This window comes from Lichenostomus cassidix, unplaced genomic scaffold (assembly GCF_008360975.1).
Source record: "Lichenostomus cassidix isolate B80296 unplaced genomic scaffold, HeHo_3.0 HiC_scaffold_34, whole genome shotgun sequence".
Classification (NCBI taxonomy): Eukaryota; Metazoa; Chordata; class Aves; order Passeriformes; family Meliphagidae; genus Lichenostomus; species Lichenostomus cassidix.
The window spans coordinates 1926692-1939681 of record NW_028147431.1 but is presented as its reverse complement, the minus strand read 5'-3'; the positions used below and the strand labels follow the sequence as shown (position 1 = coordinate 1939681).

The 12990-nt window shown below is 45.3% G+C and overlaps 1 protein-coding gene and 1 long non-coding RNA gene across 3 annotated transcripts; both read right to left on the bottom strand.

The window, feature by feature from the left end:
• Window positions 1-2733: 2733 nt before the first annotated feature.
• On the bottom strand, window positions 2734-3060 carry LOC146423132 (uncharacterized). The gene is made up of 2 exons (XR_014847723.1): window positions 2966-3060; window positions 2734-2891 (listed from the first exon to the last, which is right to left on the bottom strand). It is a non-coding gene; the product is annotated as an uncharacterized LOC146423132 (long non-coding RNA).
• A 379-nt stretch (window positions 3061-3439) lies between these two features.
• LOC146423131 (galactose-3-O-sulfotransferase 4-like) lies at window positions 3440-11648 on the bottom strand. Of its 2 annotated transcripts, XM_085045205.1 has the most exons (5): window positions 11436-11648; window positions 8380-8490; window positions 6926-7156; window positions 4952-4967; window positions 3440-4240 (listed from the first exon to the last, which is right to left on the bottom strand). In XM_085045205.1, the coding sequence occupies exons 2-5, from the start codon at window positions 8481-8483 to the stop codon at window positions 3449-3451; spliced, it is 1143 nt and encodes a 380-aa protein (XP_084901331.1). In that variant the 5' UTR covers window positions 8484-8490; window positions 11436-11648; the 3' UTR covers window positions 3440-3448. The 2 variants fall into 2 exon arrangements, with proteins under 2 accessions (XP_084901331.1, XP_084901330.1); XM_085045204.1 differs by lacking the exon at window positions 4952-4967 and having other exon boundaries at window positions 6910-7156.
• Window positions 11649-12990: the final 1342 nt, after the last annotated feature.

The window sequence follows — 12990 nt, the reverse complement described above, 5'->3', positions numbered from 1 at the left end:
TTCTCCCATTTTCCCCCAAATTCTCCCATTTTCCCACTGATTTCCCACAAATTCTCCACAAATTTTTCCCATTTCTCCATAAATTCTCCCGTTTTCCCCCAAATTCTCTCATTTTCCCCCAAATTCTCCCATTTTCCCATGGATTTTCCCCCAAATTCTCCCCATTTCTCCACAAATTTTCCCATTTTCCCCCAAATTTTCCCATTTTCTCCCAAATTCTCCCATTTTCCCCCAAATTTTCCCATTTTCTCCCCATTTCCCATTTTTCCCCCCAAATCCCCTCATTCTCGCGCTCTCACTCCGGCCGCGCTGTCCCCGCGGGGTCCCCTGGAGTGCGTCAGCATCGCTTTGCATTCCCGAAACACCTCCGGAGACCTTCGAGAACCTTCCGGAACCTCCTCGGGATCCTCCTCGGGATCCTCCTGTCCCTGTCCCCGCTGTCCCCCCCTGCCGCCTGTCGCGACATCGCCCTCGCCTGTCGCCACATCGCCGCGAGTCACCGTGGCCAGCGCGGCCAGCGACGCGGCCAGCTCCGCCCAGCTCCCCGAACCCCCCAAATTCCCAAAATTCCCCAAATTCGGGGCGGAGCTGGCGGGATTTTGGGAGAAATTGGCGGGATTTGGGGCGGAATTTTGGGGATTTTGGGCGGAATTTTGGGGATTCGGTCCGGAATTTTGGGGATTCGGTCCGGAATGTTGGGTATTTTGGGCGGAATTTTGTGTATTTTGGGGTCGGCAGCGCAGCACGAGCAGGAACCTCACGGTTTCCCCCAAATAAAGGTGATTTCTCCTCGGCAGCGATCGATAACCTCCGGATTCTCCCGCCAGGAATTCCTCCCGCGGCGGGAAAGGAACGGCGGGAAAATACATCGAGTAGTCACACTGAGACTCCATCGCGATAAATAAATAAAATAAAATATAATAAAAAAATAAAATTAAAAAATAAAATAATGGGGAAATGTAATGGGGAAATATAATGGGGAAATAGGGAAAAAATGGGGAAATTTGGGGGGGAAAATGGGAGAAAAATGGGAGAAAATGGGGAAAAAAATAGGGAGTGAAAGTGGGGAAAAAATGGGGAGAAATGGGGAAAAATCCGGGGGAAAAATCGAAAAAAATCTAGGGAAAAATAGGGACGAGAAAAGGGGGGAAAATGGGAAAAAAAGGGGAAAAAATGGGGAGTGAAAGTGGGGGAAAATACGAAAAAAACTGGAAAAATTGACCAAAAAAAAACCTAAGGGAAAAAATTTTAAAAATCTAGGAAGAAATAGTGATGGGAAAAATGGGGGAAAAAGGAAAAAAAGGGAGAAAATGGAAAAAAAATTCCTGGAAAATTGAAGGAAAAGAGGGAAATTAAAAAGAATTCAAGGAAAAAATGGGGGAAAAAGGGAAATGGAAGGAGAGAAATCCGGATGGAATTTGGGGAATCTTTGGTTGGAAATCGCAGCGGGAAAATCGGGAATTTCGGGGAGTTAAATCCCAAAAAAATCCCAAAAAAAGGGAATTCCGGGAATGCTGAGGGGATAAAGCGAGCAGGAAAATCGGGAATTTCCCGGGAATATTTGGGAGTTAAATCCCGGAAAATCCCGGGAATTCCTGAGGGGAATTTGGGAATTCCGGAGGCGATTTTTGGGCTCCCGAAGGGAATTTCCGGCGGTTCCGGAGGGGATTTTGGGGAATTTCGGGGATTTTTGGGCTCCCGGGGGGATTTTGGGGGTCCCGAGGGGGATTTCGGGGGAATTTCGGGGGATTTTGGGCTCCCGGAGGGAATTGTTGGGAGGATTTCGGGGATTTTTTGGGGATTTTCGGGGAATTTTTAGGGATTTTTTTTGGAATTTCGGGGATTTTGGGCTCCCGGGGGGAATTTTAGGAGTTCCGGAGGGAATTTCGGGGGATCTGGGGCTCCCGGAGGGGATTTTCGGGGAGGAATTTGGGGAATTTTGGGGATTTTTGGGGAATTTTGGGGATTTTTCCCTCCCGGCTTCCCTCCGGAGCTTCCGGGCGCGGCTGCGCAGTGCGCATGCGCAGGGCGAGCAGCGGAGCGCCGAGAGCGTCGATACAGGGAAAATCAGCCGAGCTCCGAGCGCATCGATACAGGAAGCTCAATCGAGTGTCTATCCTCTCGATCAAGGAAACTCAACCGACTACCGAAAGCGTCGATCCAGGAAGCTCAACCGAGTGTCGACATGATCGATACAGGAAGCTCAGCCGAGTACCGATTGTATCGATCCAGGAAAGCTCAATCAAGTACCGAAAGCGTCGATCCAGGAAGCTCAATGGAGTGTCAATCGTATCGATATAGGATGCTCAGCCGAGTATCGATCGTGTCGATTCAGGAAGCTCAATCGAGTACCAAAAGCGTCGATCTAGGAAGCTCAATGGAGTGTCAATCGTATCGATATAGGAAGCTCAGCCGAGTGTCGATCTTATCGATACAGGACGCTAAATCGAGTACCAAAAAGTCGATCTAGGAAGCTCAATAGAGTGTCGATTGTATCGATACAGGAAAGCTCAACCGAGTGTCAATCATATCGATATAGGAAGCTCAAGCGAGCTCCGAGCGCATCGATTTAGGAAACTCAACCGAGCACGGAGCTCATCAATACAGGAAGCTCAGCCGAATGCCGAGTGCATCGATGTAGGCACCTCAGCCGAGCACCGAGCGAGTCGATTTCCCGCCCTTTTCCCCCAATCAACTTCCAGGATTCGTTTTGATGGACAGACCAACAACCAATCAGGTGCTCCAGAGCGGTGATTGACAGCCGGCCCAGCCAATCAGCGCGCATTTATTGCTGCAGCCAGGGGGAAACTGAGGCAGGGCGTGATCCCGGCGCGGGAATCCTGAAATTCCCGAATTCCCGCGGGATCGGAAGGGAAAAGGGGAAATCGTACCTGCCGGGGGGAAACTGAGGCACGGAGTGGTGATGGGAAATTCCCAGAATTCCCAGGGATTGAGGGAGTTGTACCTTCCCGGGGAAACTGAGGCACGGAGTGGTTTCCATTCCATGAGAACATTCCCGAGTTCTTTGGGATTTAGGGTTTTTGCTCCCCAAATTCCCCAATTCCCAAAATTCCCCAATTCCTGGGGTTTTGGGGGTTTTGCTCCTTCCCGGGGAAACTGAGGCACAAAGGGATTTTTTGAATCGAAAATCCCAAATCCCCATTGAAATTCCGCAAGAATTTTTCACTTTTCCAGGGAATCCAGACCGGGAAACAACCCAGGATTTGGAATTTTGGGATTCCTGAATTCCTGGGATTTTCGGGAATTGTACCTTCCTGGAGAAACTGAGGCACAAAAGCGATTTCCAGGTGAAAAAACCCCTGAAATTCCTAGTAAAAAACCCCGAATTTCCCTCGGAATTTTGCTGGAATCTCCTCTTTTCACAGGGAAACTGAGTCCCGAGGCCAGCCCGGCTCGGGAATTTTGGGAATTTGGGGAATTTCGGGATTCAGCCCCCCACAGTCCCGTTTTCCCCGCCGAACTGGCGCCGCTCCAGCAGGTCCTTGTACTGCAGCTCGGGCATGGCCATGCGGCGACATCTCTCCCTCTCCTCCTCCTGCAGCCCTTCCCGCAGCGCAAACCCCAAAATCCTCCCTCCCCCCGGCGGCTGGAAGGGTCTGAGATTCCCGTCGGGGATGGATTTGGCGGGAACGGGTCCTCCTCCCTCCAGGCACCTTCCCGCCAGGAATTCCCGCCGCCGCCGCAGCGCCGACACTTCCCTCCTCAGCCGCGAGATGCCGAATTTCTCCGCCTTTCTCCAGAAGCTCCGGTTGAAGTGGGAATAGAGCTCCCAGTCCAGGGCGTTCCAGGCGCGGAGGAGGCGGATCTGGGCCGGGGTGGGCTCCTGGGGTCTGTCGCGGGAGTTGTGGGGGAAAGAATCCACCGCGTCCCGCGGCCAGCACAGCTCCTCCCGCAGCAAAACCAAAGACTCATCGAAGTTCTCGGCCAGCAGCACCAGCGGGAAGGTTTTCTCCAGCTCCCCCAGGATTCTGGGGATCCTCTCGGGGCTGACGGGGTCGGGGAGGCCGAAGTCGAACCACTGCAGGTTCCTGGCGTAGTGGTTGCCGCGGACTCCGGGCTGGAAGAAGCGCGACGGGGAGGCCAGGAAGGCGTCGAGGGACGGAGAGTTCCGGAAGGCGGGAGAGGCGGAGCGGAAGTAGGAGAAGGCTGAGGCGCCGAGCGTTCCCGGATCGCGGACGATGGAGAAGTAGAAGCTGTCGTTGGGCATCACCTTCTGCACCTGGAGGGGAGAGAAAAAATTTGGGATTTTTGGGGGATTTTTTGAGGATTTTTTGGAGGGTTTTGGGGGTTTGGGGATTTGGGATTTTGGGGTTTTGGTTTTATTTTCAATTTTTGGGGAATTTTGGGGTGGTTTTTATTCTTTAGGATTTTTTTATTTATTTTTTTTTTTTTTTTTGGATTTTTTCAGGATTTTTAAAAATTTTTTTGATTTTTTACTTTTACGAATTTTGGATTTTTATTATTTTGTAGGGATTCTTTTGTGGAGTTTTTAAATTTTTTCCAGATTTTGGGAATTTTTACTTTCTGATAATTTTTGAGATTTTTGATTTTACTTTGGATTTTAGGGGATTTTAGAATTATTTTGGATTTTTGGGAAATGGATTTTTGGGGAGTTTTGGGGATTTTGGGGATTTTTTCAATATTTTGGGGGATTTCTAGGGATTTTTGGGATTTTTTGGGATTTTGGGGGATTTTTTGGATTTTTTCAGATTTCTTCGGATTTTGGGATTTTTTATTTTGCAGAATTTTTGAGATTTTTTTATCTCCTTGGATTTTTGGGAATTTTTGGGGGATTTTTTTGGATTTTGGAATTTTTTTGAGAATTTTTGGGATCTTTTGGGATTTTTGGGGGATTTTTTGGATCCCCAAAAAATCAAAAAAAATTTATACAAAAATTCCCAAATTTTCCCAAAATTCCCAATTTCCTCACCTCGTGCAGATCAAACCTCATGTGATGACAAATGACATCAAACTTCTCCCCAAGGCAGAATAACCAAAATATCCCCAAAATAGCCCAAAACAGCAGTAAAAAGTACCCTAAAAAATCCCAAAAAAATATAAAAATTTCCCCAAAAAATCCCAATAAATGGAAAAAAAAAATCCCCAGAAATTCCTGAAAAATTCAAAAAAAATTCCCAAAAAGAGCTGAAAAAAATCACCAAACGAAGCCAAAAAAATCCCCCAAAATATTGCAAAGAATCACCAAAAAAGGCAAAAAACCACCAAAAAAATCCCCAAAAAAATCCTAAAAAATTCCCTAAAAAATCCCCAAAAAATCACCAAAAACCCACCAAAAAATCCCCAAAAATTCCCCAAAAATTCCCCAAAGTATCCCAAAAAAATCACCAAAAAAACGCAAAAAATCCTCCAAAAAAATCACGAAAAAATTCCTGTAAATAAAAACCCGAAAAATGCCACCAAAAATCACCGAAAAATCCTAAAACATCATTGAAAAATTGTCCAAAAATTCTAAAACCCCAAAATCCAAAAAATCACCCAAAAAATCCAAAAAATCACATTTAAAAAATCCCCCAAAATCCTGAAAATAATACCCAAAAATTCTACAAAAAATTCTAAAAAATTCCCAAAAAATCAGGAAAAGCTCAGAAAAAAAATCCCAAAAATCACCAAAAAATTCCCAAAAATCCCAAAAAATATCCCCAAAAATCAAGAAAAAAATTCTAAAAAAACCCCAAAAAATCACCAAAAAATTGGAAAAAAATCCCCAAAAAATCCCTAAAAAATCCCCAAAATCCCCCAAAAATTCTAAAAAAATCCCAAAAAATCCCCAAAAATGCCCCAAAAAATCCCAAAAAACCCCAAAAATCCCCAAAATTCCCAATTCCCTCACCTCGCGCAGGTCGAACCTCATGTGGTGACAGATGATGTCAAAGCTCTCCCCTGGCTGGTAGCCCCTGACCCTGGTGGCCCAGAATGGCTCAGGATAACCAACAGGAATATCCCCAAAATAGCCCAAAATAGCGTTAAAAACAAACCCCAAAAATCCTGAAAAATTAAAAAAAAAAATCCCATTGAATTCCTCAAAAAAACCCCAAAAAATCCTGAAAAAATCCTGATAAAATCCCCAAAACTCCCATAAAAATCTGCAAAAAGTCACCAATAAAAAGCCCCAAAATTCCCCAAAATACCTCCAAAAATCACCAAAACATCCCAAAAACGTCACCAAAAAATCATCCAAAAATCACAAAAACTCACGAAAAGATTTCTAAAAAATTGCCCAAAACGTCACCCCAAAATCAGGGAAAAAATAAGAAAAAAATGCTTTAAAAATTTGCAAAAAATTCCCCAAAAAAATCTAAAAAAAAATTCTAAAAAACTCGGAAAAAACCCCCAAAAACTCTAAAAAATTCTAAAAAAAAATCCCAACAATCCCAAAAAATATCCCCAAAAATCAAGAAAAAAATTGTAAAAAAAACCCCCAAAAAAATCACCAAAATATTGGAAAAGAATCCCAAAAAAATCCCAAAAATCCCCAAAAATTCTAAAAAAAATCCCAAAAATCCAAAAAAATTCCCAAAAATACCGAAAAATATCCCCAAAAATCAAGAAAAAAATTCTAAAAAAAACCCAAAAAATCACCAAAAAATTGGAAAAAAATCGGAAAAAAATCCCAAAAAAATCCCAAAAATCCCCAAAAATTCTAAAAAAAAAATCCCAAAAATCCAAAAAAATTCCCAAAAATCCTGAAAAATATTGCAAAAAACCCCCCAAAAAATTCTAAAAAAATCCCAAAAAATCAGAAAAAAACCAGAAAAAACCCAGAAAAAAATCAGAAAAAAATCTTTAAAAATCCCAAAAAATCACCAAAAAAATTCCCAAAAAATCCCAAATTCTCCCATTTTCCCCCAAAATCCCGAATTCCCTCACCTCGCGCAGGTCGAACCTCATGTGGTGGCAGATGATGTCGAAGCTCTCCCCGGGCCGGTAGCCCCTGACCCTGGTGGCCCGGAAGGCGGCGGGGTAGCCGAACTGGTAGCGGTGGGGGAGGGCGAAGCGCAGGCGCCGCGACTCGCCGTATCGCGACAGGACGTTGACCAGCGAGCTGCCGCCCGTCTTGTGCGTCTTCAGGAACACCAGGTGGCTGCGCGGCCGGCAGGCGGCGCGCCCCGCGGGGCTGGGGGCACAGCGCGGGGGTTAGGGCGCCATATCGCGGGGTTGCGTCGCGATATCGCGGGGTTGCGTCGCGATAGGAGGGGTTATATCATCATATCGCAGGGTTGCATCGCGACAGGCGGGGTTGTGTCGCGATATCGAGGGGTTGGGTCGCGATATCGTGGGTTCATGTCGCGATAGGAGGGGTTATCTCGCGATATCGCGGGGTTGTGTCGCGATAGGAGGGGTTATGTCGCGATATCGCGGGGTTGTGTCGCGATAGGAGGGGTTGGGTCGCGATATCGCAGGGTTGCGTCGCGATATCGAGGGGTTGTGTCACGATAGGGGAGGGTTGTGTTGCGATATCGTGGGTTCACATCGCGATATCGCAGGTTTGTGTTGCGATATTAGGTGTTGTGTCACGATATGGGGGGCTTGTGTCGCAATATGACCAGTTTGTGTCGTGATATCGTGGGGTTATGTCGCGATATGGGAGGGTTGTGTTGCGATATGAGGGGTTGTGTCGCGATTTGAGGGGCTGTGTCGCAATATGGGAGGGTTGTGTCGCGATATGAGGTGTTATGTCACGATATCGTGGGGTTGTGTCGTGATACGACCAGTTTGTGTCGCGATAGGGGAGGGCTGGTGTCGTGATATCGCGGGGTTGTGTCGCAATGTTGCGGGTTTGTGTTGCGATATGAGGGGTTATGTCGCGATATGGGGGGACTGCGTCGCGATATCGCCTGGTTGTGTCGTGACATGAGGGGTTATGTTGCGATATGGGAGGGTTGTGTCGCGATATGGGGGGTCTGTGTCGCGATATCACAGGTTTGTGTCGCGATATGAGGGGTTCTCTCGCGACACAGCGAGTTTGTGTCGCGATATGACAGGTTATGTCACGATATGGGAGGGGTTATGTTGCGATATCGCGGGTTGTGTCACGATATGACAGGTTATGTCGCGATATGGGAGGGTTGTGTCGTGATATCGCGGGTTTGTGTCGCAGGCTGAAGCCAATGGGGACAGAAACTCCCTCTTTTTATGGGATTTTGGGGTTTTTTATGGGTTTGGGGTGTTTTTAATGGGATTTTTTAAAGGGATTTGGTGGTTTTTTAATGGGATTTTGGGTGTTTTCAATGGGTTTTCAGTGTTTCTCTCTGGAATTTTGGGTTTTTTTCAATGGGATTTTGGTTTTTTTAACAGAAATTTGGGGTTTTTTACCCGAATTTGGGATTTTGGTCTCACCTGTGTCTGTTTTTGGCCCCAAGGAGCTGCAGGGTGAAGCCAATGGTGACAGAAACTCCCAGAGCTGCTCCCAGCAGGGACAGGCGGGAAGGCAGCGGCTTCATCCCCTCCCTGCCAGGAAATTCGGCAATTTTGGGGGAAAAATTCATAATTTGGGGAGGGAAAGGCGATCCTAAAAAATATCCTTGAAAATTTAAAAAAATCCCCCAAAAAATCCACAAAAAATTGACCCAAAAATGAGAAAAATATCCAAAAAATCCCCAAAAATTGACCCAAAAATGAGAAAAATCCCCCCAAAAATAAAAAAAAAATTGACCCAAAAATGATAAAAATACCCCAAAAAATCCCCATAAAATCGAGCAAAAAATAAGAAAAAACCCCAAAACCAACCCAATGTTATCATAATAACAAAAATAATTTAAAAATAATAAAGATAAAATAATAAAATAACTATTAATTATTAAAACAATAGAAACAATGATAAAAACCAACCAATAACAGTAACAATGGTAATAACAAAAAAAAGAAAAAAACCAAAAAAATGCGCAAAAAATCGACCCAAATATTAAAAAATACCCAAAAAATACTCCAAAAAGTCCCCAAAATATTAGTAATAATGATGGTAATAATAACAATAATAATAATTAAAAGATTCCAGAGAAAATCTCCCCCCAAAACCCCCATGGCTTCATCACCTTCCTGCCAGGAAATTTGGGGATTTTGGGGGGAAAAATTAATAATCTGGGGAGGGAAAGGCGATCCTAAAAAATATCCTTGAAAATGAAAAAAAAATCCCCCAAAAATCGGCAAAAAATAAGAAAAAAACCCAAAAAACTGAATAATAATAGCAATAATAACGTTAAAACCAATAATAGGAATAGTAATGATAAAAATATAAATTCCTGAGAAAATCTCCCCCAAAATCAAAGAAAAATCCCCCAAAAAATCCCCAAAAGCATTTTCAAAGGAAGTCCCCAAAATATGGAACAAAAAAAAAGTTAAAAAAAAAATTCCTTCCAAAAAATTCTCCAAAAATAAAAAAATCCTGAGTGCAAAAAAATCCCTCCAAAAATATTCAAAAATCCCCCAAAAATATTCAAAAATCCCTCAAAGATCCCCAAATATAAAAAAATGCCTCCCAAACACCCCCAGAAGTAAAAGAAAAATAATTAAAAAGAAATTCCTCCAAATCCCCCCAAAAATCCCCCAAAAAATCCTAATGGGAAATAGGGGGGGAAACACCGAGGGGATCCCAAATCCCAAATCCCAAAATCCCAAAAGCCTGAACCCCAAATCCCCTAAAAAATCCCATTTTAAAAAACCCAAAATCCCATTTTAAAAAATTCCCAAAATGCCATTAAAAAAATCCAAAATCCCATTTAAAAAACCCCAAAATCCCATTAAGAGAACCCCAAAATCCCATTATAAAAACCCCCAAAATCCCACTAAAAACCCCCAAAATCCCATTTTAAAAAAACCCAAAATCCAATTTTAAAAAACCCCAAAATCCCATTTTAAAAACCCAAAAATCCCATTTTAAAAAATCCCAAAATCCCATTAAAAGATCCCAAAATCGTATTAAAAACAAATCCCAAAATCCCATTAAAAAAAACCCCCAAATCCCATAAAAAACCCCAAAATCCCATTTAAAAAAAAATCCCAAAATCCCATTTTAAAAAATTCCCCAAATGCCATTAAAAACTCCCCAAAATTCCATTAAAAAACCCCCAAAATCCCATATAAAAAACCCCAAAATCCCATTTTAAAAAATCCCAAAATCCCATTTAAAAAAAATTCCCCAAATGCCATTAAAAAACCCCAAAATCCCATTAAAAAAACCCAAAAAAGTCCCATAAAAAACCATCCAAATCCATTGGATTTTCCCCAATTCTGTCTCCTCCCATTCCCGTTATTTACTCATCTCCTCCCCACCCAAACCCTAATTAATTCCTGATTTTTCCTTCCCAAAAATCCCAACTTTCCCTCCCCAAAAATCCCATTTTCCCTGCTTTTCTCCACCCAAAATCCCAATTTTCCCTCCTCAAAAATCCCAATTCCCGCTTTTCTCCACCCAAAATCCCATTTTTCCCACTTTTCACCCCAAAATCCCAAATCCCACTTCTCCCCCCACATTCTAATTCCCGGATTTTCCTCCCGAAAATCCCATTTTTCCTCCCCAAATTCCCAACTTTTACCCCAAATTCCCAACTTTCCCCCCAAAATTCCAATTCTCACTTCTCCCCCCCATTCTAATTCCCGGTTTTTCCTCCCCAAGTTCCACTTTTTCCCCAAAATTCACACTTTTCCCTTTTCCTCCCCCAAAATCCCAAATTCCGCTCTCCCTGCCAATCCCAATTCCCGAATTTTCCCCCGAAAACCTCATTTTTCCCACTTTCCCCCCAAAATCCCAATTCCCGCTTCCTCCCCGCATCCCAATTCCCACTTTTCCCCCAAATTCCAAACTTTTCCCCCAAATTCCCAACTTTTCCCCCAAAATCCCAATTCCCGCTTCTCCCCCTTTCTATCCCCATTTTTCCCCCAAAATTCCATTTTTCCCACTTTACCGCTTTCCTAAATCCCAAAACCCGCTTCCCGCCCAGAATTCCCGCTTTTCCTCCCGAATTCCCACTTTTCCACCCCAAATTCCCACTTTTTCCTCCCAAATTCCAACTTTTCCCCCAAAATCCCAATTCCCGCTTCCCCCCCGCCTCCCAATTCCCACTTTCTCCCCAAAATTCCCACTTTTCCACCCCAGAATTCCCACTTTTTCCTCCCAAAATCCCAAATCCCGCTTCCCCCACCCCCAATTCCCACTTTTCCTCCCCAAATTCCCATTTTTCCACCCCAAAATTCCCACTTTTCCCCCCAAAATTCCCACTTTTTCTCCCCAAATTCCCACTTTTCCTCCCAAATTCCCACTTTTCCACCCCAAAATTCCCACTTTTCCACCCCAAAATTCCCACTTTTCCCCCCAAATTCCCACTTTTCCACCCCAAATTCCCACTTTTTCCTCCCAAATTCCCGTTTTTCCCTCCCTCCCTCCCTCCCGCACTCACCGCGGCCTCTCTCAGCTCCGCCACATCCCGCGGGGAATCCGGACGATCCCAAAAAAACCCCAAAAAAACCCCAAAACTCCCTCGCGATCCCAAAATTCCCGAAATTCCGGCGATCCCAAAAGTTGGGCGCAGTTCGCGATCTTTCTCTTCCCAACCCCAAAAAGTTTTTTTCCCCTTTTGTTTCTGAGCTCCGCCCGGGAGCGATTTGGGATCGGGAATGGGGCGGGAGGTGGGATTTGGGGCGGGATTTGGGGTTTGGGGAGGAGTTTGGGATTTTGGGATCGGGAATGGGGCGGGATTTCGGATTTGGGGTTTTGGGGATCGGGAATGGGGCGGGATTTGGGATTTGGGGAGGAGTTTGAGGTTTGGGATTTGGGCGGATTTGGGATTTGGGATTTGGGGTGGGATTTGGGGTTTGGGAATGGGAACGGGGGTGGATTTGGGATTTCCAGTTTTGGGGGTGGATTTGGGATTTTGGGGATCGGGGATGGGGCGGAATTTGGGATTTGGGGTTTGGGAGGGATTTGGGTTTTGGGATCGGGAATGGGGCGGGATTTGGGATTTGGGGAGGAGTTTGGGGTTTGGGATTGGGCGGATTAGGGATTTTGGGGTGGGATTTGGGGTTTGGGGATCGGGAACGGGCGGGATTTGGGATTTGGGGTTTTGGGTGCGGGATTTGGGATTTGGGATCGGGGATGGGGCGAATTTGGGATTTGGATTTGGGAGGAGTTTGGGATTTGGGATCGGGAATGGGGCGGATTTGGGTTTGGGGTTTGGGTGCGGGATTTGGGGTTTTGGGGATCGGGAATGGGGCGGGATTTGGGATTTGGGGAGGAGTTTGGGGTTTGGGATTTGGGGCGGGATTTGGGATTTGGGATTTGGGGTGGGATTTGGGGTTTGGGGATCGGGAACGGGGCGGGATTTGGGTTGTGGGGGGGGATTTGGGGTTATGGGATCGGGATTTGGGGTTATGGGATCGGGATTTGGGGTTTTGAGGTTTGGGATTTGGGGTGGGATTTGGGATTTGGGGTGGAGTTTGGGATTTTGGGATCGGGAACGGGGCGGGATTTGGGATTCAGGGTTATGGGATCGGGATTTGGGGTTTTGGGGTTTGGGAATAGGGCGGGATTTGGGGTTTGGGGAGGGATTTGGGGTTTTGGGATCGGGACGGGGAGGATTTGGGGTTTGGGGTTTGGATTTGGGGTTTGGGTATAGTAATGGGATCGGGTTTGGGGAGGGATTTGGGTTTGGGACAGATTTGGGGTGGTATTTGGGGTTTGGGGATCGGGAATGGGCATTTGGGATCTGGGAGGATTTGGGATTTGGGATTTGGGATTTGGGGCGGGATTTGGGATTTTGGGATCGGGATGGGGCGGGATTTGGGGTTTGGGGTTTGGGCGGGATTTGGGATTTGGGGAGGGATTTGGGATTTGGGGTGGGATTTGGGATGGGAATGCAAATAGGAAAGGGAATAGGGTTGGAATGAGATCAGGAAAGGGATTTGGGGTGGGAATGGGATTTGGGATGGGAATGGGATCAGGAATGGGATTTGGGG